Source organism: Trichomycterus rosablanca, chromosome 7 (assembly GCF_030014385.1).
Source record: "Trichomycterus rosablanca isolate fTriRos1 chromosome 7, fTriRos1.hap1, whole genome shotgun sequence".
Classification (NCBI taxonomy): Eukaryota; Metazoa; Chordata; class Actinopteri; order Siluriformes; family Trichomycteridae; genus Trichomycterus; species Trichomycterus rosablanca.
The window spans coordinates 38934138-38960662 of NC_085994.1; the positions used below are offsets into that span (position 1 = coordinate 38934138).

General features: G+C 38.9%; 1 protein-coding gene across 1 annotated transcript; it reads left to right on the forward strand.

Annotated features, from left to right (window-relative positions):
- The first annotated feature begins 633 nt into the window (after positions 1-633).
- Positions 634-25159, forward strand: glt1d1 (glycosyltransferase 1 domain containing 1). Its single transcript, XM_062999560.1, has 12 exons — positions 634-833; positions 2414-2562; positions 3326-3431; positions 6277-6328; positions 7968-8004; positions 8096-8152; positions 14282-14380; positions 17136-17185; positions 18226-18269; positions 19323-19443; positions 21817-21915; positions 24147-25159. Exons 1-12 carry the CDS (start codon positions 766-768, stop codon positions 24291-24293), a joined length of 1029 nt encoding a protein of 342 aa, XP_062855630.1. The 5' UTR covers positions 634-765; the 3' UTR covers positions 24294-25159.
- The last annotated feature ends 1366 nt before the right edge of the window (positions 25160-26525 follow it).

Below are 26525 nucleotides of genomic sequence, written 5' to 3' on the forward strand. Positions count from 1 at the left end.
ATGTTTTTATGGAGGAAAGCACTGGTGGGTAGCTTGGTAACTTGGTGGGTTGCACTGCCACCTCACAGCAACAAGGTCCTGGGTTCGATTCCCAGGTGGAGCAGTACCAGTCCTCCCTTTGTCTGAGTTTGCATGTTCTCCCTGTGGGTTTTCTTCCGGATGCTATGGTTTCCTCCCACAGTATAAGTGTGTTTGCCCTGTGATTGACTGGCGACTTGTCCTGGGAGTTTCCTGCCTTTCGTCCAGGGAATCTGACTCACCGCGACCCTGAATAGGATAAAGCGGTAATAAAGCAATGAAAGTTTTTATGTATATATTTATCTAATAAATTACATATTTATCACAAAAAAGAATATAAGTATTATAGAGATTTAAACAGATTAGAAAATAAGATATAAATATCAATAACAGTCAGTGTTCTGTTTTCTAGGGAACTTATTCTCAGTCGGACCACAGCTCAAAGCGAATACACGTTTTTCTACCCGTTTTAGGACAACTCCCGCCTACTAATTTATGATTGGTGTATACTTCTAAGCTTTCGCTATTTGATTGGCTAACAGGCTTCCGTCCTCCAAATACACTTCCTCAATTAAACAAATACGGGTAGGAAAAGGAATAACCCGGTAAAGTAAATATTGCGTACAAATGTATCCCTCAGCTGTTCTAAAAAACGGTTGGAGTTAATAAAAAACAACATTACACATACATACCAGCACATCTCTTATCAATTAATATACAATTTATAATTAACAGCTCGGTACAGAGATGAGAGTTTTGCTCCTCGCCTGTCTCATTCCCAAAACTGGAAACTATACTACTGCTGAAAGGATCAGGTACTGTAACTCACACTTTTATTATTTTATTTAAATAGTGTTATTAATATTAATAATAACAATAATACATATCAAATGAATGCACAATGTAGAACAGGTAAAGTCACAAAGGTAGGGTTTGCTAGGAAAATGTAACCTATTTGTGCCGGAAAATGGGCACTTTTCTGTTAGGAAACCACAAAAAGTTTTTAATTATTAAAAAGTTACATTAAAATGAACAATATTTCTAATTTCTTAAAGAAGCTACAACAATTACCGACAACATCACAGTCACAGGAGCCGGTGACAGCAGTGGGCGTGTCTATAAGTTGTATTGTTTACAGGGGCGTGGTCTGTTGTCTAGGTAATCTGCCAACAATCATTCATTCATTCATTCATTCACTCATATAAATCGCTTTTACCAGATCAGGGTTGCGGTGGGGAATGTGCCACATTGGTGTAGTAACTGCCCATCAATGAGTTTGGCATGTTCTTCACCACTGTGTGGGTATCCTTCTGAAAAGCATGCCAACAAACGTAATAAATAAATTAGATGCTCCTAGTTGCTCCTAGTTGACAGTGGTAGCCTAGTGGGTAGAGCTTTGGGCTATCAACCGGAAGATTGGCGGTTTAAATCCAGGCTCTGCTATGCAGCCACTGTTGGGTCCTTGAGCAAGGCCCTTAACCCTGTCTGCTCCAGGGGCGTCGTATTACATTTACATTTTCAGCATTTAGCAGACGCCTTTATCCAAAGCGACTTACAGTACAGTTACAGTTACAATCTGAGCAATTGATGGTTAAGGGCCTTGCTCAAGGGCCCAACAGCAGCAACCTGGTAGTGGTGAGGCTTGAACCAGCAACCTTTTGATTACTAGTCTAGTACCCTAACCACTAGGCTACGGCTTGCCCGTATGATGGCTGACCCCAGCTTCCAAACAAGCTGGGATATGCAAAGAAACAATTTCATTGTACTGTACATCTGTATATGTATATATGACAAATAAAGGATATCTTATCTTATCTTAGTGGAATAGCATAGTGGGTCCTCAGCCTGTTTCAGAAACACTAGACACAAGGAAGGAATAGACCCTGGTGAGAGCATCAGTCTATCGCTGAACATGACACACTCACTTATTCACACATCCACACACTCTTTTGTTACTTGTACCTGATTAGCTGTGATTGCAGTTGTTACACTCTAATATCAAGATACTTATCATTTTGATAATTCTGAACAATGAACAATCAAAGTGCAATTTAATTCTATTTTTGTTTAATGCACTATAAGGCCAGGAGTGTAAGATTAGACTCTAATGTTGCATAAGAAGGCCCTGGTTCACATCTGACGTTCCAATTCATTTCGAAAGTCCACACTGGGGTTGAGGTCAGGGCTATATATAAGTTCCTGCACGTCAAACCATGTCTTTATGGACCCTGTAAAGTTGGAAGAATGTTACATTTACTTTATAGTATATAATCAATTTAATGTACCTGTTAGGAATGTGCATGGCTAAAACACCTGGAATCAATAATTAGCATAGTTGTCCACATGCTTTTGTGTATTTGTATAAAGAGTTTGTGTGTACTGTGTGTTGTTTTAGGGATCATATAGAAGATGCAGGCCATGTGTGTATATTACGCGATTCAAGAGATTTCAACTCAGCTTCTGAAGTAGCACTGCTGAACCAGAAGGAACCGTTCAACGCCGCACTGGCCATCCATCTGTTTAAAGGAGGTCGACTGCTGTTAGGTACCATTTGCTTTGTTTTTTGTTTTTATAGTACATACTGCTTTGATAAATCAGCTTTGGAATGAACTGGAACATCAATTCAGGCTTTCCTGACCAACGTCAGTGCCCAGCCACACAAATATGTTTTGACTATATGGTCACAAGTTCCTACAGACATACTTCAAAGTCTTGTGAGAAGCCTTCTCAGAAGAGTGACTGTTTCATATGCTGTTCTAGCTAAAAAAGATCACTCTATTTTGCTACCATTTGTTTTCGAAATTGAATGTCAACAAGCTCATGGTCAGGTGTTTGAATACTTTTGGCCAAATAATGTAGGTTAAAGGCCCACATCCAGTCCTGAACATGCAGAAGGTAGATTGGCTGCTCTGAATTTTCCCTAGTTGTGTAACTAAGTAATGCCCGGTCCAGGATGTATTTCTACCCTGTGCCAGGGGTTTATCCTGAGCTGACGAATAAAGTTTGTGAAAATAAATGAATGAAAAAAAGTTCAGCAATATTATAAGTTCACGCTAAACTAACTTTGGATTCTCATCATTGGTTTGGTGCAGTTTGAGTCTTAAAAAGTTTATAGGAAAAACAAGATATTTCTTGGCTGTCCGTGCCTCTGGTATGGATGGATGGTTGTTCTCCTCTGTGCGTGTACAAACATCGTTTAATGCCTGAGAGAGTTATCAGCACTCGCAGGATTTACAACTTAATCTCATGTCATGCCGGAGTGAGAAAGTGCTGCAAAGTGTTTCATTTTCGTTTCACGTGGCTGCAGATGTTGGAGTGCCCTTCGGGGTGGTGTTCGGGGGGACGGACATCAACAAGGATGTGAAGGACGAGCACAAGCGGAGCATGATGAAAGATGTTCTACAGAGAGCCAGGTTAGAGTGAACTTCACTATACAGAGAGAAACGCTGGTTTCATCTCTTCACTTCTCACATGGTTTAAACATTTGCAATCAGTCAATTTATAATGGAATGTTATCCAGGGTTTGATCCATTAGCCATGCTGTCGGGCGTGTAAATACAGACATGACTGGCTGTGTCTGAGGGAGGGATGGCCAAGGCTCTACCTGTACTCTACCTGGCCCTACCATGACCCTGACCAGTATAAAGCAATCATAACCATAAAAATAAAATTGCAAGATAAAATAGCTTAGAGACCTTTAATGTGCTCCTCTTGGATAAAAAAAAAATCATATTTTTTACATTTAAATTGAACGTTTGGATTTTAGTAAGTAAACAAGCTCTGTCACTTCTAACATGTAAACCCATCTAGGGTTTTATTGTCACCCTGTGAAACATGTGAATAAACATCCGTACCCCACAGAAATGTGTAACAAAATCCCTAAAACAGTTCCCTGTATGATCTGCATACCAACATCAGAGATGGATTTGCTTTCTTTAATGACTTTCTAAAGGCTTTGCTGCATACTCAGGTAAACACACTTTAACTCCGTCCTGTTTACTGCTTTTAAATCTTGTTTTTCTCTGTGTTTGATTCGGTCACCCTCTGTAAACTATTTCACATCTTTTTTTTGTTTGTTTCTGTGACTGTGTGGGGTTTCCTTCCGACTCCAAAAAACATGCAGTAGGTAGATTAGCTGAACTAAATTGCCCATAGTTGATGGTGAGTGTGTGTTGCCCTGAAGTGGATTGGTGGTCTTGGATGCTTTTAACCAATAGACTGATAGATGAGATGCATCCTTCTAGCTGATGCAGGACCTGAGGAAGTTCTGATAATAAATTAGGACACGTTTGATGTCACTAAAGACACGTTTGATGTCAAGTCCTGTTTTTTTGCAGTTTTTGGGTACGTCAACACGGCTCCTTGCCTAAATCGTATTCAGCTATAATTGTAAGTCGCTTTAAATGAAAGCATCTGCTAAATGCAGCAAAACATAAATACAAATATCAACACTTAAAAAGTGATATTTGGCCCTCGAGAGAAATAAATTGCATTTCAAGCACCTTCGCTGAAGACCCCCCACTGCTGCTGTACACACACAGCATCACGATCATTAAATCCAGTCATGCTCCCCCGGTACAGGAGAGAAGAACGAGATTAAAGTCTGAAGGTCTGAAGAATGAAGAATGTGATACTGCTTTGTTTGTTCACCCTCACCAGTGGCAACTCATTCTCTCTGTAAACACAAAAGAGGAAATATGAAAAGTCTGGGAGGAACGGTGTTTGATTTGGCACTGACTTTCTGGTTCAAAGGCAGAAGTGATAGCGCGCAGTGTCAGCTGCTGTATGTTTTATATGTACACCTGCTGACATGTGACTTCTGTTTTATACAGAATAATAAAGTTTTATAAATGTTGTATTATTCATATCAGTCCAGCTAAGAATTTGTGTTAAAATTTTTCAGATTTGGGTGCTTAAGTGGCACAGCGCCAGCCCACTGCCTGTGCTATCAGACAGTTGGGCATATACACAGACATGATTGGCTATGTCTGAGAAGGGGGGATTGCCAAACAGCCTAGCCATTGGAAGGTCCACATGTCAGTGCACTCTTAGTACCAGTCCCAAGCCCGGATAAGATGAGGAGGCTCACGTCAGGAAGGGAATCTGGGGTAAAAACTGTTAAATCAGGAATGCAGACCAGAATGAGTTGTTGTGGTGACCCCTAAAGAACACAAAACAAACATAAAACAAAAAAAAATGATTCATTTCTTTACCTGTCTTCAGTACATGAGTTCAGTGACACCTATAAACAATGGGTGCAAGGCAGGTTTACACCTTGGACAGGGGGCCAGTCCATCTGAGGCATCACAAACCACTGACTCACTTACACTTAGGAGAATTTTTCCATTGTTTTTTCTTTATTGTTTCCTTATTGCTACCCTGCACACTGGTCTTAGCTGAGACAGGAGATGTCAGCACTTCTTTAGATGTTACTCTGGGATCCTTTGTGATTTTCTGGATAAGTTGTTGCTAAGCCAGTCAGAATTTTAATATGCCGGCAGCGTCTGTAGATTCACCACTGCTCAAAGTTTTTTCCATGTAAAGGTAACAAATCCTACTGTGGTTGGGTTTAGTCCAAGAGCCTTAGAGGGAGCAATTACGTTTTCCCAATAATGATATGGGATTAAGATGACTTTGTTTTTTGATAAGAAAATGTGTTTTTACACAGCTCATTAAAGCTGTGTAATATAATTTTTTTGGACAGGGTCCAAGTTCATAACGAGGTATTAAACACTTACTTACACCTAGTGGCAATCTAGAGCAGCATATCCACCCTCTGCTCGTTCAGGAAGTCATAAAAGATCCCAGAAAACATTATGAACTGCAAATGGTTTTATTCTCAGATAAGCTCAGTGTGTATGACTCCACAAGACAAGCAAGACTATAAAAAGAAGCACTATATAGCAAAGAGGAGATCACAAGTGCTCCATTGACATTTACAAAGAGCACCTGGATGATCCCTAAACCGTTCGGGATAATGTTCTGTGGGCAATAGAATTCAAATCAGAGTCTGCTTTTATGTGTCTGCATTTATCACATAACTGTGTGTATGTATGGTATCAATAGACAGCCAACCAGACAGACAGACAGACAGACAGACAGATAGATAAATAGCTACTGAAATTGTGCTGTACTTCACACCAGCTTTAGCACTAATTAATGTGCAGTATAAACAAAAGCTATTCTTCAGATACTTACTCCAGTACTGTGTTTGTTTATTTGTTCATTTGTTTGTTTGTTTGTTTGTTTGTTTTACAGATTTGCAGTAGCTTTTACTAAGGAAATGAAACAGAAAGCTGAATCTTACTTGGTAAGAGACGTATATTCCAAACTGTACATTCACTGTTGTCTGAACTATATAGTAAACAACTGTGGTAAAACTGGGCGTGTTCCTGTAATGTAGCACATTAATGTCTACGATGAACTGAAAACAGTGGAAATCTTTTCTTTTCTTTGACCTTTAGATAAAATGTCAGGAAAATCAACAAATCACAAATTGCTTTATCACATTTTTTTATTTTATTGTTATAACATAGTGCAAACATTCAGTAAAGCGCACTTAGAATTAAGCTTTTCTGCCCAAACCCCGAGAGTAATACATTATTATTAAAACACTATTATACTGTTTTATTGCTGGATTAAATTCCCACAGTGAGACTAATTAATTTAGGGTAAACAACACACACACACACACACACACACACACACACAAGCACACCAGGGCTCTTCTGCCTCCAGATCTGATAACATCCAGACAATTTCCTCCCCATGTGTACAAAATTGTTTGCTTGATCTCGACGGGGCTCCGGCATTTTCTGTTATTAAACCCCCACTGCTTTATTATTTCTAATATTGATTTTAAATCGTGCTGAGATGATTCCTATGGAACCTTCTTGCCTTCTTTTTAATAGTAAATTCCTCTCTGCGTTTCCACAGCGCTAGAAAAATCGAGGATGGATTAAATTGTGGGAGGAAGTGCTGATAGGCATCTGCTAATAATTACATAGTGTTATATGATATCATTTCCGTGCGATTTTAAATGCCGCTGTAAATTAGTTGGTTTGTTTACAGCAAAGATTGATTTGTTTTCCACTGTAAGACATTTATAGTGAAGTGGGTTGTAGGGAAAAGCTTAAAACAATAAAACAATACTCCACCATCTTTCCACTGAGCCAGTTTGTCATATTCCAGCACAGCTATATAAGCTTGGTTAACTGGAGAATGCTGTAAATGTAAAAGGGAAACATCTAGGAGTAACAACCACTCAGCCATGAATTCATACAAGTGTACAAAAAAGGACTTATAATGACTGGTTAAAACATTCACTACTGAATTCCAGACTGACCCTGAATTCAACAGCAAAAGAGCGGTTTATTAAGAGCCGTATAACCCAACTTTCCATTTCTGAGCAGCCACACAAAAAGCATAACATGCCAATGTTCAATGCCAAGTGATAGCAAAAGTGATGCTCCGTTATTGGTGAACATGACTATTGGACTCTGGAGCAGTAGTATTTCCAGGAGTGAAAAATCTTACTGTTATAAAGCAAAGAAAAACTGACTCCTTGTTACAGAACCTGGTTTTAAACTAGCTCAGGTGTTGGGTTTCAACAGACTTTTGGCTCCATCATTGTGTGCCATTGTTCCTGTAGCTTGAAATTCAGTAATTTGATCGAACACCAGAAAGTTCCTTTTTGTGAATTAAATCAGTGGTCATGCAAATAAAATTAAATAGTATTGGTACAGGTCTACTGGAGGAGGAAAGGTAACCAGTGGTACAGTGGTAGCTCTGTGGTTTAGGTACTGGACTAGTAATCAAGCCTCAACCCTCAATTGCTCAAAATACATTCAGTTGTATTCGTAAGCTGCTTTGGATAAAAGCGTCAACTAAATGCCACAAATGTAAATATAACCAGAACTCAACAGCCTGTCTTGTTTCTGTCATTTTAGAAGTGTGATAGCAATAAGATCTCCATTCAAGCTCAAGGTAATAACTTCCTAGTACTGCTTCATTCTTACTTTAATATATTTAATCCTCATTAAAAGATCAGGTGCTCTAATTGTTTTCTTGTATCTAGGAATTGAGACCAGAATCAGCTCTGACTTCAGCTGGAGGGATTTCTTGCACAGCTCAGGTATTTATCTGGCTTAGCAGAGGCTACACATTAGAACCACCCCTCTTAAAAATCTGCATGGCGATGCCTGTGATGGTGAGGGATCTATTAGATGTTGGGCTGATGGTAGTTCTTCGTAGTTTGAAAAATTTGAATGTGTTGAATGCACCAGATCTGATCAGCATTATGGCCAGAAGATTGAAACAATGCAGGTGTGGTGAGTACCCACAGACGGCGGTCCGAGGAGGGACAAGCCACCAACTGCTGACAGGTTGTTGGGCAGCCAAGGCTTATTAATGCCAGATCTACTGTGGATCAAATTGCAGATCATTTTAATCCTGGTGTTTTGGTTCATGTGTCACAACACAGTGTGCATCGAACCATTCTGTGTAAGGGCCTGCATAGTCGCAGGACAGGCAGAGTATTACGTTTTCATCAATAAGGATGCCATGGTTTAGTTTACAGTCCTAATCAGAACTGTCTGAGCCCTGTTCCACAACCCGTCTATACGTCTCATTCCATACGTATGTTACCCATGATATAATGAGAGTTCCTTGAAGGTCTTTTTCTCATGATCTGTGCTCTCTCTCTGTGTGTGACAGTGTGTGTGTGTGTATGAGGGTGAGTATGTGCTGTGTGTGTGTTTAGTGATTTTTATTCTAGCCGTGTGCTCTGTGATTAATAACCCCTCCATCCTCAGCCATACATCATCACCCGCTGCTTGGGAAGTGCTGGAATATCAATAAGCAACACATTGCTTATTAAAAATACATGTCATTGTGTACATGCAGGTGAAGTCAAAAGTTTACGTACACCTAAATGAACTGCTATTTCATGGCATTTTAATGATCTCTGTGATTGAATGATTGAAAAAATGATTGACTGGCCAAGTGCAGATTGTGTCTCAACAGGCTTAGTGCATCTAGCTATTTTATACACTCAGCTGAAATCTTTCAGTGTAGCTTGGTGTGTATGAAGATCAGAGTTGCTGTATCAAAGTGGTGTGTGTGGGGGGGGGGGGGTTACACTCGAGGCCTTCTGCTGTCATTTAGCTTATGGCAGTTTTTCTGGGGGGGAACAGGAGGAGCAGGGGGTCTATTCATCTGAAGAGGCTGTGCTGAGATTATGATCTTTGTGCTTTGTGTGTGGGGTGTCGGGGGCGCTCAGGACCTGCCGCTGCGATGAAACTCATTTTTTGGGGAGCCCCAGTGGGGGGTTTGCTTATCTGAAGATATTCTGAGTTACATAGTAAGGCTCTGACGAAGGCTATGATCTTTGTACTGTGTGTGTGTGTGTGTGTGTGTGTGTGTGTGTGTGTGTGTGTGTGTGTGTGTGTGTGTGTTAGAAGTATGGAATTACTTTGGAAAGTGGAGATCTAAAGTTCTAAGACTGTGATGGAGAAAAGTATGATTGTTATACGGCTATAAATCAACAGTTGTAATTTACTCCTACACTTTCTCACATGCATGTTTATCTGGGTGTTGCTTGCCAATTTACTGGTACACATTATGTCTGAAAGCACCTCAGAGCTGAAATGGCATGTAAACTGACCCAATAATTATATGTCTGTAAAAAATCTTCAGTCGTTGTGTACAGCACGCATTACACAACATCAACGTCATTTTGTAATCATAGGGTGCACACTATGCATTCAATCTCCAATATCGGGCCTTACTGCTTGAGTTTTACATTCCCAGCATGCATAATCCAATCTGTCTCGTAAAAATGAACGTAAAATCCTACACGCAGCTGCTAAAATAGTGCAGAAACTAAAACTTATAATGCATAAGTAGCAACAGATGTGATTAGGACATGCTGGGAGGATGATAGACCAAGTGTTTACCGAATTGTAAAGCTTTAAGTCAATGATGTGTCTTTAAAATAATCAAAACCAAGAACTTAAAGTATAAGGACTGTTTAACATTGATCCAGTATACTGTGCTATAATTGGGTAAAATATCAAAAACAGAGGAGAGACGCTGCTTCATCCAGTGAGCTGAAAGGCTGTGTCCCAAACCATACTCTATTTCCTAAAACATGCTTAAAAACATGTGATCTGCTCACCATTAGTTAATTTTATCACATTATCTGGTACAAAGGATGGTATTCAGGACAAAACAGCTCGTTTTGCTCTGTGTGCACCCTGATATAGCGAGTTTAGGATACTATATGCAAATGTGAACCTGTGTTGTGCCTTTTTCTTGCCTGTTCCCTTTTTCCTCACCCTCTGATTGAGTGTTTCTAATTTTTGGGCTGATAAGAGTTTTCGGGCTGTGCCACTACATGACTAATTTCAGAGGATTTCCAAAATTCAGAAAAAATACTGGCGGCTCAGTGATTGATTGTCGACTGCCACAAATCAGCATTCAAGCAGGAAAATAAAAGATTAAATTGATGAAACAGGAGATTAAAAACATGGAACATTGACAAAATAATCAAAATAATTTGCATAAGCGTTTTCAGTATGTGCAGCCTGATGTCTGGCGGACGTGTGTTTGATTTTATTGAATTTTTGCCCCCACATCATGATTGAGATCTGGTAAAATTCCCAAACTGGAGAAAATTTTTATTGAACTGTCACTGTCTCATCAGCGGACAACATTAATCTGTTTCCTTCCTGGAATTCCTCCAGCGATTCTTCAGTTTTAGTTCAGCATAATGTTTGATATGTATTATAACAATATCAAGTGTTAATCTGTGTTTGGTTTTACTCACAATTCCTGAATGTAATGGATATAAGTGGTTTATTTTATATTGTAAAAGATATCTGGTTTATGTTTTGACCACTAATGCTGCTGTAGAGCATCTAACGTGCAATATAAGGCACATAGTGGTGATACTGAACACATTTCTTTAAAAACGAAGCCCAGTGGCTTTGTTACCTGTGACTGGTGTGTCAGTATGAACCTACTTGTTAAGTGCCAGAGTTTTAATCCATAACACAAATACAGAGTAAAACCCCAGCACTGAGTTTCTATACAAATCACAGTGTTCATATTTTATTGCTGGATCTGCCTTTTTTTAACAGCATATATTTACTGTTTGGTCTAATTTGTGATGAGCAGGAACTCTCTGCACCATCGGCCTATTGCTCTGGTTACTTTGACTTTGACCTCACAAGTTTCTTCACACTAGAAAGTCTAACCCAAAATAACCCCAAAAGATTTGAGTCAAATCCAATGATCCATTTGTTTCTTTCAGAATGAGACTGAAGGAAATATTTGAGAGATGGATTTGTGAATAACTCAGCATTATTTATCAGTCATTTGGAAGCAGACATGAGGTTTAACAGAGCTCACTGTGATTGTGGTGTAGACTTCATGCCCCCTGGTGTCTGTTTGCCAATCTCACACTCACATCCGATACATTACAGCAGGATTTCTCAGCACACGAAGCACCAAATCCACCCAATCTGCTCCAAAAGTCTAACTGCACTAATAGCAACTGGTAATAGTCTGTTTCATTCGGAAATTAAAATATAAAGACAAAATTAATAACAGTGAGGGCACACTGATAATCTACAATGTCTGTTTTCATTTAATATACCTCAAATGTAAGTATCCACTCCAAATGTTTTTTTTTTTTTTTTTTTTTTTTGTACTTGGATATGAATAATGAATAAAAAAGTATGTTTAAATCCATAAAATGGTATGTAAAACCACCACAAATCAATTCCTTTAGTATTTGTGGTAAGAAATATTAAAAACCTTGCAGGTTTCATTTTGGCTGATTGCTTTTGGCGAACCATATTTAATTCTCCAATTTTTTTATTCAAACATCCAAACAAATATTAGTACATTGTTTTAAATGTGTTCTGGTTTGTTTAGAAGCTTATGTGCAAATTGTGGGCTGAAAGGATTACAGTTACTGGCTGATCGAAGCGCTGCACAGCGATGTTAAAAAATGGAGAGCAGTGCGTGGCTCTTTGTACGTGTTACTGATCCCTGTGTGAATCCACTAAAAAGAAGCGGTTGGATAGTACACACGTGTCAGAGGGGGTTGATCACGATCAGGGTCTGCAGCAGTGGCGGAGAATTGGATATGACTAGTTTGAGAGAAAAGGGGAAGAACTCATAAACAGATGTTTTAAATTGGTCATTATAACCTTGCGCATGTTTTTTGTTGTTGTTGTTGAACAGTTCTGCTTGTGCTGCTTTATTTTATACAATTTTTATAATTTCCTAATAACAGAAATTAATACCAGTCAACACGTTGTTATTAATTTCTATGCAGCATCAGCCTGAACCACCAGTCTAATCCACGTGCTGTGGTCACCTCTAACACAGACATTTCCTAATATGCCGTGTTCTCTTAGCCTTTATCATCAGATTAAAAGGAAGGGGATTACGACTCCTTGATCCAGCATTGTTACTGACCTGAGATTATCCTTAAATACTTCAAACCATCTTTATCACTCTCTTGATGAATGTTGGAGCTCTCACTCTGTCCTCCAGCCTTTTGCACTCGGTTTCATTAACCTCTCAGAGCGGAGGTAATTAGCAGGTGCGCATTTAGTTGATTTATTGATCCGTCTCTGTGACTGAAAGAGTTCAAAAGATTCAGTGGCTGATCTGGCCTTTTAATCTGAGTATGGGTCTGGATCAGAACACATGAGCTGCGGGTTTAGAGGTTTAATTAGCCGCTGTTTCATTATCAGCCTTAGAAAGCCAGTTGAAGTGCTGTAAGATTAGACAAGCCTCATATACTGTGAATATATCTTCTGTGTGGAAAACATCCATCTTCTAATTGAAACCTAATTGGCTTAAACATTAATTAGCTAAAACATTAAGTTGCTAAAACTGTCATTAGCAAATACCCTGTATAGCCAAAAGTATTTAGACACCTGATAATGAGCTTGTTAGACGTCCCATTTTAAAAACTAATACTATTACAATAGAATGACCTCTATGTGAGCAACAGCCACTCTTGTATGTCTGTAGGAATTTGTGCTTATTCAGTCAAAAGAGCATTTGTATGACTGGACACTGATGTTGATCAGGAAAGTCTCAATTGATGTTCCACTTCCCTAAACTGTTGCAACAGTTAGCAATTGATGTGGCAGAAACACATGAATTTAATAATTAGAAGGGGTGTTCCAATAATCATGTTCATTTAGTGTATTTGAGGCTAATACCCAGGCTGGTATTGACAGATGATCTTCTACCAACATGTTAGTACCATATTAAGTCTGTATGTCAATGTAAAACCATGCGCTTGGGTAAACAGTTCAGCATATATTAATACTTTTTTCATGTAATCCGCTGTTGCTGGGATTTACGGACACACCCACAGTGGACCGATTATGGTTTATAAGTGTTCATGTGGCTTATGAAAAGAAATTGGCGTGTGGTTTGGGACATGTCCACAGGAGATTATGGTTTGTGATTTGAGACACAGTGAACAGATGATGGTCAGGCATTTACTATATAGTAAAGAGGGAGTATAGTGTGGGACTGATCCATGGTGGATTGGTATTGATGTTGGATTATGATGGTGTTTATGTAACCTGTATAATGTATAGGGTGAGTGGTTTGGGACACATTCACACCGGATGAGTAGACATTTAATTTTAATGAGTTTAATATACCCAGTATAGGACATATTAAGAGTTTTGTGGGACATATCCTAATATGGATAAAGCTGCCATCTGTGTAGCCTATAAAGTGCGAGCGGTCTGTGATTTAGGGCACTTCCACTGTGTCTTTATTTTCTTTATAGTGAAATACGTAGGTAAAAGATTCACAGTAGAAAGATGACAGGGAAGTTTTCGTGATGGCCTAAATAGTAAAATGGGTGAGTGATTTGGGACATGTCTACCGTACACTGATGATAAATAATGAAAAACGATGTGCGACTGAATATCTTTTTGCTGTCACAGGGTTGGCTGGTTTATTATGTTGAAATGGATGTGACCTCCAGCGTGGTTCCTAAACAACACATTTTTCCAGCTCACTGAGTCTCTATGAGCCGTCACTCTGCCACTGTACTCGTTTTATATTTAACACTTTTTAAAGAAATAAAGGTCACGGTGAGTAGTCTGACCTTCATCTTTGCTAAGTTTAAAAGGCGCGTGCCATGTGGTGAATCAGAGTGGAACATCTATTATGTTTCTGCTGATGTAGAGCCTCATTTGTTTGAATCTGTTTGTAGGTGTAGAAGTGGATCAAGTGGACGACCTGCATGTCTTCCTGTTGGTGTGTGGACTCAGAAGAGTGAAAGACCCTCTCTATCTGCTTAACGCTTTTTCAGGTAGGTTTTGATCACCCACAGTCAATACAATGTACTCAATATTACATATAGACGTAGGGATATAAGGGGTAATTGGGACAGTGGTAGCCTAGTGGGTAGAGCTTCTGTTGGGCCCTTGAGCAAGGCCCTTAACCCTCTCTGCTCCAGGGGCAACGTACATTGGCTGAAGCTGCGCTCTGACCCCAGCTGCCAAACAAGCTGGGATATGCGAAGAATTTCGATGTACTATACGTCTGTATATGTATATATGATAAATAAAGGCCTTCTATAAGATGCTGGGATCATATGGCTTTCTGATCATAGCGATTTAGGAACATAGGACGCTGGGAACATGTGGTTCTTACATAGAGACCTAAGGGGAGAACTTTATGATTATAAGGACTTGGGAACATGATTCTTGGATTGCAGTGGCTTTGGTATGTCAGATTAAACATAACTATAAACAAAAACATAGGACTCTGGGAACGTATGAACTTAGGGCAGCAAAAAAGGACACTGAAAACATATGCACCTCCTAATATGTGGCTATGTGAATATACAGACAGGGTTTTGGAAAGAGAGGACGCTGGGAAGACCTACAGTGGTGTTAAAAAAAATAGCAGTCCAACACCATTAACCTGATAAATCACTGTTTTTAGTAGAAATGCTATTTCTACATAGCAAAAAATGTACTTGAAAGTGTAGTAAAGTAATGAAAACAAAACAACCCCAACAATTAGGACATGCATGCCGCTCATTCTGAGTAATCGAAGCATTGATTGAAAGGGGGTTGTTCAAAATAATAGCAGTGAGGAGTTTAATTGGTGAAGTCATTCATTCTGCAAAAGAACGGGTGTCAATTTTGGCCCTTATTTAAGGTAGGATGGTGGCAAATGTTGCACAGGTTGGTCATAGCGCATTTCCTTCTGAAATACTGGGTGAAATGGGTTGTTCCAGGCATTGTTCTGATGAACAGAATACTTTGATTAAAAAGTTGATTGTAGAGGGAAAAAACATACAGAGAAGTGCAGCAAATTATTGGCTGCTCAGCTAAAATGATCTCAAATGCCTTAAAGTGACAACAAAAACCTGAAAGATGCGGAAGGAAGCGTGGAACTACTGTTCGAAAGGATCGAAGAATAGCCAAAATGGCAAATACTCAGCCAATGATCACCTCCAGATTGATCAAGAAACATCTGAAGTTACCAGTGAGTACAGAAGATGATTAAGTGAAGCCAATTTACCAACAAGAACTCCTTGCAAAGTCCCGTTGTTAAGAAAAACACGTGCCCTGAATGGGTTAAAATTTGCCAAGGAACACATTGACTGCTCCAAAGAGAAATGGCTCAACATTTTGTGGACTGGTGAAAGCAAACTTGTTCCTTTTGGGTCTAGTGGCCGTAGACAGTATGTCAGACGACCCTCCAGCACTGAATTCAAGCCAAAGTTCACTGTGAAGACAGTAAAGCATGGTGGTACAAAATGATGATATGGGATGTTTTTCATACCATGGTGTTACACCTGTTTATCGCATACAAGGGATCATGGATCAGTTTAAATATATCAGAATACTTGAGGAGATCATGTTGCCCTGTGTCGCAGAAGAAATGTCCTTAAAATGGGTGTTTCAACATGACAATGACCCAAAACATCTTGGTTACAGACAAACAAGACTGAGGTAATAGAGTGGCCAGCACAATCCCCTGACTTCAATCCCATAGAGAACTGGTGGGCTGACATCTGAAACACGTTTTTTTGAGGCAAAACCCAAAATTGCAGAAGAACTGTGGAATGTAGTCTAATCATCCTGGACTGGAATACCTGTTCAGAGGTGCCAGAAGTTGGTCGACTCCATGCAACACAGATCTCGGAAACAATTGTAATGTCACTAAAAATTAGTTCAGTAATTTAAAGTAAAGTGAAACCTCAAACATTTTTTTCAGTTTATAGATAATTTTTTTGAGTTTTTAAAGAAAAATGCTGGCACTGCTATTTTTTTGAACAGCCTAATATAAATTTTTCTTCATTTTCTGTAAAGGATTAACACAAACTGGCTAAATTTTGTTAATGTTTTGATTTAGAATTGAAAGTGTAGTATTTTCAGTGCATTTGCATTTATGGAAATAAAAGTTATTATAATGAATTTGTGCTTTATTCGCTTTTTTAAAATCACTGCTATTTTTTTTAACACTACTGTAGATATATTAGAAGGAGATGTAGGAATGATAGGGACTTGGTAACTTAGAAACAGTAGCGTGTGGGACCTGGGAATTCAGGAACAATGGATGCAAAGTAGCCTGAGTACATTGCACTTCAACAGGCCTGAAAATATTTAATGCAGGTTCTTGACTATTGACTCATGAATGTAGGATCTTGTTAATATATGAACCTGGAAACATGGAGTGTAAGAACATTAAATGTCTGGCAACATAAAGACCTGGGACTATAAGACTTGCGTACACAGGGGCCTCGGAACACAGTAAGCTAGGAACATCGTACATTGGTGACACATGGTCCTGATTAAGTAATCAGAACATAGGGACCTGGAAATATCTGATGCAGGGATTACAGAGCTCTGGGACATTAAACCATGAGAACATATGGCCTTCTTAAAACACAGGGACCTTGAACATTTGGCTCTGGGAACATTTGTACCTGTGAAAATGTATTTGAATGATCGCATGTCTGATGTTCAGATACATTGTGATATTTTTATCTAAGGTGTGTGTGTTTGGTTTCATTTACATAACATCCTCTTGTTTCTTGTTTCAAACAGAATGGCATTCCCAGAACCCTCTGGTGATCTTCATTATCATCGGCCCAAAGGTGAGCATGAAGCCAAAAGCGTGTTGGAGATGCACTTTGTGTGTGTTATAGTTCAACCTGATCAATTATGTGACCTGCACCGAGTGGTTCCACCAGGAAAAACTGTGTACAAGGCAACCCTGATGAGAATGGAGCGTAAAAGTTCTCATTGGTTTATATAATTGGGCGACATGAAGAGAAGGATTTTCAGTGTTTTTAAATGCACAAGGAAGTTTTGGAGGATCATGAAGATAATGTTTGTTGTTGAAGTCTGGACACGAGGTTGTCAGTTTATTGGTGCTATGATTTATGATCCAATAACTTAATGTAGATCTGAACATCAAATGTTCTTTGTGTTGTGATTTTCCAAGGTTGTCATTCCCGTGGCTTTCAATTATTTTGTAGCTTTAGTTCTAACAGGAATCTAATCTGACTGTAATCTCTGATAAAACCTTGTAATAATAATGATCACCATGTAGCATTGTGATTTTGCTTTTACAGAAATCATTTCACAAAGCAGATGCCAGTGTGAGCAAAAGGACGCACCAACTTACCCTGATTATTTTTCAGTCCTTGTAAATCTTACATGACCCGAACATTACATTTTCCATTTGTAGTAGACTAGTGGATGTATGAAATGCACATCGACCCCAAACAACCCCAAATCAGCAAAAGTTGGGACAGTAAATGCAAATATAAAAGCGCAGTGTTTCACGTAATGATATTATGCAATGTAGAGGGAGAAATATGCTAATCCATTCCAATTGTTATCCCTTTCCATTTATATCTCATAGAAATTATACTTTTCATGCATTTGTTGACAAACAGGAGATCGTCTGCCCATTTTGCCCCCCCCCCCAATACTGCTGGATTCTGCGTTGTACCAAATTATGATTATAATCACCAGTTGACTGTACCTGAAATCCCATCATTATTTTAGTTTTTTATCTCACTACTATCCCTAAATTGCCCCGTCCCAACTCTTTTGGAATGTGTTGATGGTTAGTTGATCAGAAACGTGGTCCTGAAAACCTTAATATTTTCTCTATTTCTTTTTTCAGGTTGACCCTGCGTTCAGTACAGAGGTTGAAGAGTGTGTAAAAAGGTAAAATCTTATTTTAAAAGGTTTAGATGAAACCGAAAAAAAATACATTTATCATTTATGCACAAAAGAATGATTTTTTTTGTAGAAAATAGTTTTTAAAAAGTTCATATTATTTTTCTTTATACTCTTAAACATTGGATCAGATTATCATAGTTGCTTTTGTTGTTCCTTTTAATGACAAACCCTGAGCCTGTTCACTTGAAATTCTGTATGATTTTAATAATCTCTGATATGCATGAAAATTTGGGATAACAGCCAACAGTTACAGAAATAACTGAAATTCCAAAGGGTCATGAGGGTCATAATGGGTCTAATCCACCTACTGCATGAGTTTGAGATATGAGAAGAAGCTAAAAGACACAGACTACCCAGAGATAACATGCAAAACATCTTACAAGCAGTGACCAGAAGCTAGAATTAAACCCAGATCCTTAAGACTGTGTTACACTGCAGCTGTTCTGTTTCTTTGACTACTAATTGGAACACAAAGGCTCAAAGGCTGCACTGCATTAACAAACAACCAAAACCAGAAGCAGCAGCTACTTCCTTTAAGAATAGCCTTTATAACTATAGCAAGGTAAAGCTCCCGTAATTATCATGTGTTCCATCAGCTTCTAATTTACTATACTGCAGCCAAGCCAGTCAAGCACATGCACTCAGCATGCAGAATGAGGCCAGGCGTCGTCTTACTGAAATAACCTCGACCTTCCCGGGAAAAGACGTCACCTTGAGTAGATTTGTCTGCATGGTTTGGGCACTTTAAAGCACAAGTGCACAGATTTCAAATTATTATTCAAATGTTTACTTCTTATCTCTATGCCCCCTCTTCTTCTGGGAAAAGGAAAATAAAAACAATCTTGCTGTGATGTATGGAAGATGTCATGCTATCAGGCCGGCATCTGAACAGTGAGAACTGGGAGATTGTGGAGAAAAACGAGGGTGAAAATGAGAACATGATAAGAAATCTTTTTATTTTAAATAATTTTTTTTGTATTTTGTGTGTGTGTGTGTGTGTGTGTGTGTGTGTGTGTGTGTGTGTGTTTGTGTGTGTAGAACTGATGGTGTGTATTTAGCAGCAGAGAGGAATCAGGAGGAACTGCATGCTGTGATGAAGAAATCTTTCGCCCTGGTCAACTCCTCGATTTCTGAAGGAATGTCGGCTGCCATCCTAGAGGTTTGTACACTTACATTAGTGGATGTGAAAATAAATCTGATCATGCACTGTCTGATTATGTTTTTTTTTAAAGCTATAGTGTGTAACTTCTGGAGGTTTTGAGGCCTGTATTAATTAATTGTATTCATTTTAACTTAATACTAAAACCGGTGATGTAAAGTGGCGTAATGGTAGGAGCCAGGGGTTTGAATCATGTGCTCGGCTCACAAATACAGAAGGCACAATGGCATTATGTGAACCATTATGGGGAGCCCAGTACACCCTAAGTGCAGATCCTAAGCTCAGATATATAGTAGGGTTGCATCAGGAAGGGCATCCAGCATAAAAACTAGACTGAAACCCCCAACAAGGGCAGCCGAACCGGGAGGTCCAGCACCACCCATATTAGCTGAGTGCAAGACATGAATGGACAGGGCATCGATCCATTACCGGACCTCCCTCACTCACTCAACCAATTCTGCACAGCCAATCCACATGAGTTCCTCTTGGAGGTAAGAGGAAAGTAAGTACATGAAAATAATCCACACAAACGGTCAATAGAAAAAGGTTACAAAGCCATGTCTAAGGTTCTAGGACTTCACTGAACCACACTGAAGAGCCATGAGCCATAATCTCTATAATAGCAGAAATGGTCAACCTGATACGTTTTTTCACAAGAGTTTAACTTCATCCTCATGTACAGTGTATCACAAAAGTGAGTACACCCCTCACATTTCTGCAGATATTTAAGTATATCTTTTCATGGGACAACACTGACAAAATGACACTTTGACACAATGAAAAGTAGTCTGTGTGCAGCTTATGTAACAGTGTAAATTTATTCTTCCCTCAAAATAACTCAATATACAGCCATTAATGTCTAAACCACTGGCAACAAAAGTGAGTACACCCCTTAGTGAAAGTTCCTGAAGTGTCAATATTTTGTGTGGCCACCATTATTTCCCAGAACTGCCTTAACTCTCCTGGGCATGGAGTTTACCAGAGCTTCACAGGTTGCCACTGGAATGCTTTTTCACTCCTCCATGACGACATCACGGAGCTGGCGGATATTCGAGACTTTGCGCTCCTCCACCTTCCGCTTGAGGATGCCCCAAAGATGTTCTATTGGGTTTAGGTCTGGAGACATGCTTGGCCAGTCCATCACCTTTACCCTCAGCCTCTTCAATAAAGCAGTGGTCGTCTTAGAGGTGTGTTTGGGGTCATTATCATGCTGGAACACTGCCCTGCGACCCAGTTTCCGGAGGGAGGGGATCATGCTCTGCTTCAGTATTTCACAGTACATATTGGAGTTCATGTGTCCCTCAATGAAATGTAACTCCCCAACACCTGCTGCACTCATGCAGCCCCAGACCATGGCATTCCCACCACCATGCTTGACTGTAGGCATGACACACTTATCTTTGTACTCCTCACCTGATTGCCGCCACACATGCTTGAGACCATCTGAACCAAACAAATTAATCTTGGTCTCATCAGACCATAGGACATGGTTCCAGTAATCCATGTCCTTTGTTGACATGTCTTCAGCAAACTGTTTGCGGGCTTTCTTGTGTAGAGACTTCAGAAGAGGCTTCCTTCTGGGGTGACAGCCATGCAGACCAATTTGATGTAGTGTGCGGCGTATGGTCTGAGCACTGACAGGCTGACCCCCCACCTTTTCAATCTCTGCAGCAATGCTGACAGCACTCCTGCGCCTATCTTTCAAAGACAGCAGTTGGATGTGACGCTGAGCACGTGCACTCAGCTTCTTTGGACGACCAACGCGAGGTCTGTTCTGAGTGGACCCTGCTCTTTTAAAATGCTGGATGATCTTGGCCACTGTGCTGCAGCTCAGTTTCAGGGTGTTGGCAATCTTCTTGTAGCCTTGGCCACCTTCATGTAGCGCAACAATTCGTCTTTTAAGATCCTCAGAGAGTTCTTTGCCATGAGGTGCCATGTTGGAACTTTCAGTGACCAGTATGAGAGAGTGTGAGAGCTGTACTACTAAATTGAACACAACTGCTCCCTATGCACACCTGAGACCTAGTAACACTAACAAATCACATGACATTTTGGAGGGAAAATGACAAGCAGTGCTCAATTTTGACATTTAGGGGTGTAGTCTCTTAGGGGTGTACTCACTTTTGTTGCCGGTGGTTTAGACATTAATGGCTGTATATTGAGTTATTTTGAGGGAAGAATAAATTTACACTGTTACATAAGCTGCACACAGACTACTTTTCATTGTGTCAAAGTGTCATTTTGTCAGTGTTGTCCCATGAAAAGATATACTTAAATATCTGCTGAAATGTGAGGGGTGTACTCATTTTTGTGATACACTGTAAGTGTGTGTGTGTGTGTGTGTGTGTGTGTGTATGTGTGTGTGTGTCTTAGGCTATGAATTTGGGAGTACCTGTGTTGGCGAGGGATATACCTGGTAATGCCGCCATCATCCAGCATGAACACAATGGCCTGCTGTTCTCTTCCCCTGAGGTGAGATTTACACAGTTATACATTTATTTAGCTTCAGTGCTGAGTTTTGAAACCAAATCCTCCACATAAACAGAATATATATGTGGCCACATTATTAGGAACATTTATTCTGTACATACATTCACTGACCATTTTATGAGCTACACCTAGCATATAGATGCTCTCTGAATGATTAGGAACACACACTCTGTTAGTGCTGCTTGTAGATGGACACAATGTGTGTTCATTTTCCTCTAGTATTTTATTTGTGGGCACTGTCTGATTACTGGGCGCTGATGGTTATACATCTTTGGCACCAACACTGCTGCACCTGATACACCTATTCCAGTAAATCACATACTACCATGTCCAGAACCCAAGTAATATCTGGTCAGTGGGGTCCTGTGGGGTTCCTTTTTGCTAAAGAGTGGAATCGAGGGTGGTGACTAAATGTACATAGCAACAAATCAGCTCATATCAGTAATTGTATTCCCAAAAAGTGCATCTATATGGTAGGCATAGCTTATAAAATCTAGATAAAAATAGATGAGCCGTGAGTGTTTATTGTGTATATTATAGCAAAGTGCTCAAGTTTTAGTTCGAAGAAAAATTCCAGATCTTGCCGAGCCTCACAAAACGAAGCTTTCATACTATTTAGCGACTTTATGCAATATGAGAGTCATTTAGTCGTGAATAAAGTGGATTGTGATGTTCTGAAGATTTTATTTTCATGCTGGGACGAGGGTGAAATGGTTATTTTCACTCAGCGACATGCTGGTAGATTGAGCTTCTTATTACAGTCATCATACCACGCACTCAATCCCATAAAGATGAAGAAGATTCTCAGTGCTGTGAGGTTCGGTGTTATTGTGGAACAAAGTTCTCACACATTAACACACACACTAGCAGCAGGATCGGAGCAAAAAGTGTCATGTTTTTATTATTATTATTATTAGTTCAGGTTTTTAAAATGCTTCCGGTTTCCAACATTATTGTTGAGCTTCTCTGACATATTTCTGAGGAAGCTTATCGTAGCCTTAAACATGTGCATTGTGTCCTGTGATGAACCGTCTCTCTGTCTTAAGCTGTATGCCGTGCAGCCCTGACTGGTGGCAAATTTCCATGTGCTTGTTTTGCATCTTTATAACAGGGGTGCACAACTTATTTTTTACCAAGGGCCGATTTCACATAAACACCTACACCAGAGAGCCACAAATTTCATTTTTACAGACCTGTCCACATGAATTTGTAATACAGTTACATAAAACCAGGTACTTACAAGAAATGTATTGGTCAATGGGACATATTGCAGCGTCTTTCTGACACCAACTGATTAATGTCAGGCTCCAGTGAGGTGGAGTCTTTTAGTGCTTCAATCTTTTGCTTTCTGTCCTCACCTCGCCGAGTTTTTGGTGTTTTGTTTCGTAACGCCTACGTAAATTACTGTATATTCCTTTGCCACTGCACTGAATTCCAAGCACACCAGACATGAGAAAGTGCCATGGCCCGTTTCATAAAAAAATACTTGTATGTCCATTCAGGGTTAAATTTCCTATGCTCGAGATCCACTTTTCTTTTTTCACTCGTACTTGGTTTGGACAAAGACATGGTACCGCTGAAGTAACTTGTATTTACAATTTCATGGAATTACGCAGTGAATTTAAAGTGACAGCATCATTTATTTAAAAAAGCATCAGCACTTCTTTCGCCGGGCCGTGTCTGGCCCGTGGGCCGTATGTTGTGCACCCCTGTTTTATAAGGATTATCATGAACAAAATGTTCCAAAAAACAGATGATCACAAAGAACATGGCAGAACTGCTGGGATAATCATAATAATGTGTACTGGATTTCCTACAGTGTTCTTTCTAATGCTGTCCTAATAAAGTGTGAAGACCTGCTGCTAAAAAGTGCTCTTCAGCCTGACACATTATTAGCACTATTTAGCTAATGCAGCTAGCATCAGTGTCGATGGAATTTCTGCTTCCTGCCATCTCATTACAGGATTCACTTAATCAGAAATCATTTTATAGTCAAATTTAGCTTAGAAAGCATACAGTGTAAGGAAAAAAAGTACTTAACTGCTTTTAATTTTGTCGTATATTAGATACATTCACTTAAAACGATGTACACCCACGATGTACTTACAAGCAAATGTGTTTGTACTGTATGTAAAAACTGCATTAAAATTAAGCACAGTTCTAGATATGAATGCAGCCAGAAACATGCTTAACAATCTGATGTTTCTTTTCAGGAGTTTGTGCTTTTGTCTAAACGATTGCTGAGTGACCAAGAACTGCAGGAGAATCTGAGAGTTAGCGGTAAATGCTACGTTATGGAGAAACACAACGCGGCTCAGGAACGATCGATGTACCACAAGCTAATAGAAACGCTGTGCTAATGCACAGCTTCAATTTCAGCTTCTTATATTTATTTACATTTTAACAAAACCTCAATTCACAAAGTACTGGTTTATGTTTTTAACTCTGAGGTGTTTTATACAGATGCTTATTTAACTATAGATTAAAAGCTTAGCCAGAGCACAAGAACATATGCATATGTAAATACAGATCAAGTCTGAGCTGTTTGAACTTTTGGATAGATCGTTTGTACTCATCTGCCGTCTCCTGGTGGTTGTTTGGAGAGATTAAAAAGGGCATTCTCTGTATTCCCTCACTGTAGGGCTAAATGTATGTGGACATATTTGGAGAGATTAGAACAGTTATTTTCTGAGCACACTTTAGTTCTAAAAGTGTGTGGATGCTCGGAGTCCCTCCACACTGAACACATTAAGCCATCTCATAATGAACCTTGCTTTGTGCACTTGGGCAGTGTCATGCCAGAACAGAAAAGGACATTCCCTAAACAGTTGCCTCAAAATTAAAAAGATAGAATGTATTTTATCTCATTAATTTAATACATCTTTTAGCAACTTGTGGAATTAATCATTAGGATGTGTGTCCACATACTTTCAGCCGTAACTGTATTTATTATAACAGGTCATCTGATCTGCTGCATTATTACATTTCACCTCAATACTGTTTACATTCATTTATTCAAATAAAAAATATCTAAAGAACTTTAAAGGGAATTTATAGGACTAAAGGAAACTTATGCTGAATGTTTTCGAGTAATGATGCTTGTGAAATATGTTTACATACTGTGAGTTATATATTAGTATGTGGATATTACATTCTATGTCCATATTACTTTTTAACCTTTGAGTGTACTTTGAAAAACAGTTAAAAATAAAAGATTTTGAATAAATATTTGTATTTTTTTTTATTTATTATCTGGTTAAATTTGAGAAAGATGCAAGATAAAGTATGCAAGTATTTTCACTTTGGCGCTCTCTTTCTAGTTATTATTATTATGTGTGTGTGTGTATATATATGTATTACTAAGTATATGTGTACGTGTATACTGTATATATAGGTATTATTATTATTGTGTGTGTGTGTGTGTATGTACTCCGTATGTGTGGTAAAGCTGATGTATTTTTCCTGGTGCAGAGTTTAAATGAAAGCTACGCTCCAGTGAATCTAAGCCACAGTGGCGGTGAGGTGAAGGATGAAATTCTTTCCTGTGCGTTATTTCTGGGAGACGGAGTTATACATCTAAAATCATCACGAAAGAAAAATATGTGCATTATTTACATCTTTCAAACCGACTGCTTGTTGCAAGATGAGAAAAACGGCTTCATCAAAAAATCTAGAAATTTATATGAAGCATTAAATGACATTCATTCCTTTATTTATTTTTACTAAACAATTTCTAGTATTTTTTTTAAATCTCTGTTGTGAAAATGTTAACACAATAAGTGGCACAACTGATCCACCTTGTTTTTTCTATATTTATTTGATTTGAATTGTGGATATAAAAGTTAACATTGTCTTATTATTTAAGTACAAAACAGAAGAGATCGTAATTAGACAGAGCTACGACCTCACATCAATAAATACCTTGTACACAAAAATCTTACTGATGATAAATAAATCATGTTTTATTTACGCTGGTAAATAAACCGTCTAACATTTAATATCAGTCCATAACTCTGAAAGAGAAACTCACATTTATTGCAGCTCACATTTTTACTGCACTGCCTGACAGACAGAAATCCAGAAATCTCCAGCGCTCTGATATATTCAGTCATAAAGGCAGAATGCAACACTCGAGCAAAACAATTCATGAAACCCTGGAGGAACCTGATCATAACATCATTATACTAGAGCAGCTTCTTCAAAATCCCTTTATTGGAAAATAAAAGAGGCATTTGTGTGGATTTCAATATTATTTTACAGTCTATACAGCCAGTTTGCGGTGCATTAGGTACACCTAACCACAGCTGATTACACTTTCTATTATATCAGGTACAGCTGAAGTCCAAACTTACATGTTTGTAAGATCGATTTAATTTCAATCTTAGAATTTAATTGATATTTGCATTTGTTTTCCTTTCTTCATGAGCCGTTGATTCACAAACTTGCAAAAATGTCAAGAATTTTAGTTCTTTTATTCAACTATTGTTTAAGTGTTTTAAAGATCTGCTGGGTTGGAAAATGGACAAACATTTATTCATTCATTTGTTTTACCACCACTTTATCCTGGTCAGGGTCACGGTGGGTCTGATTCA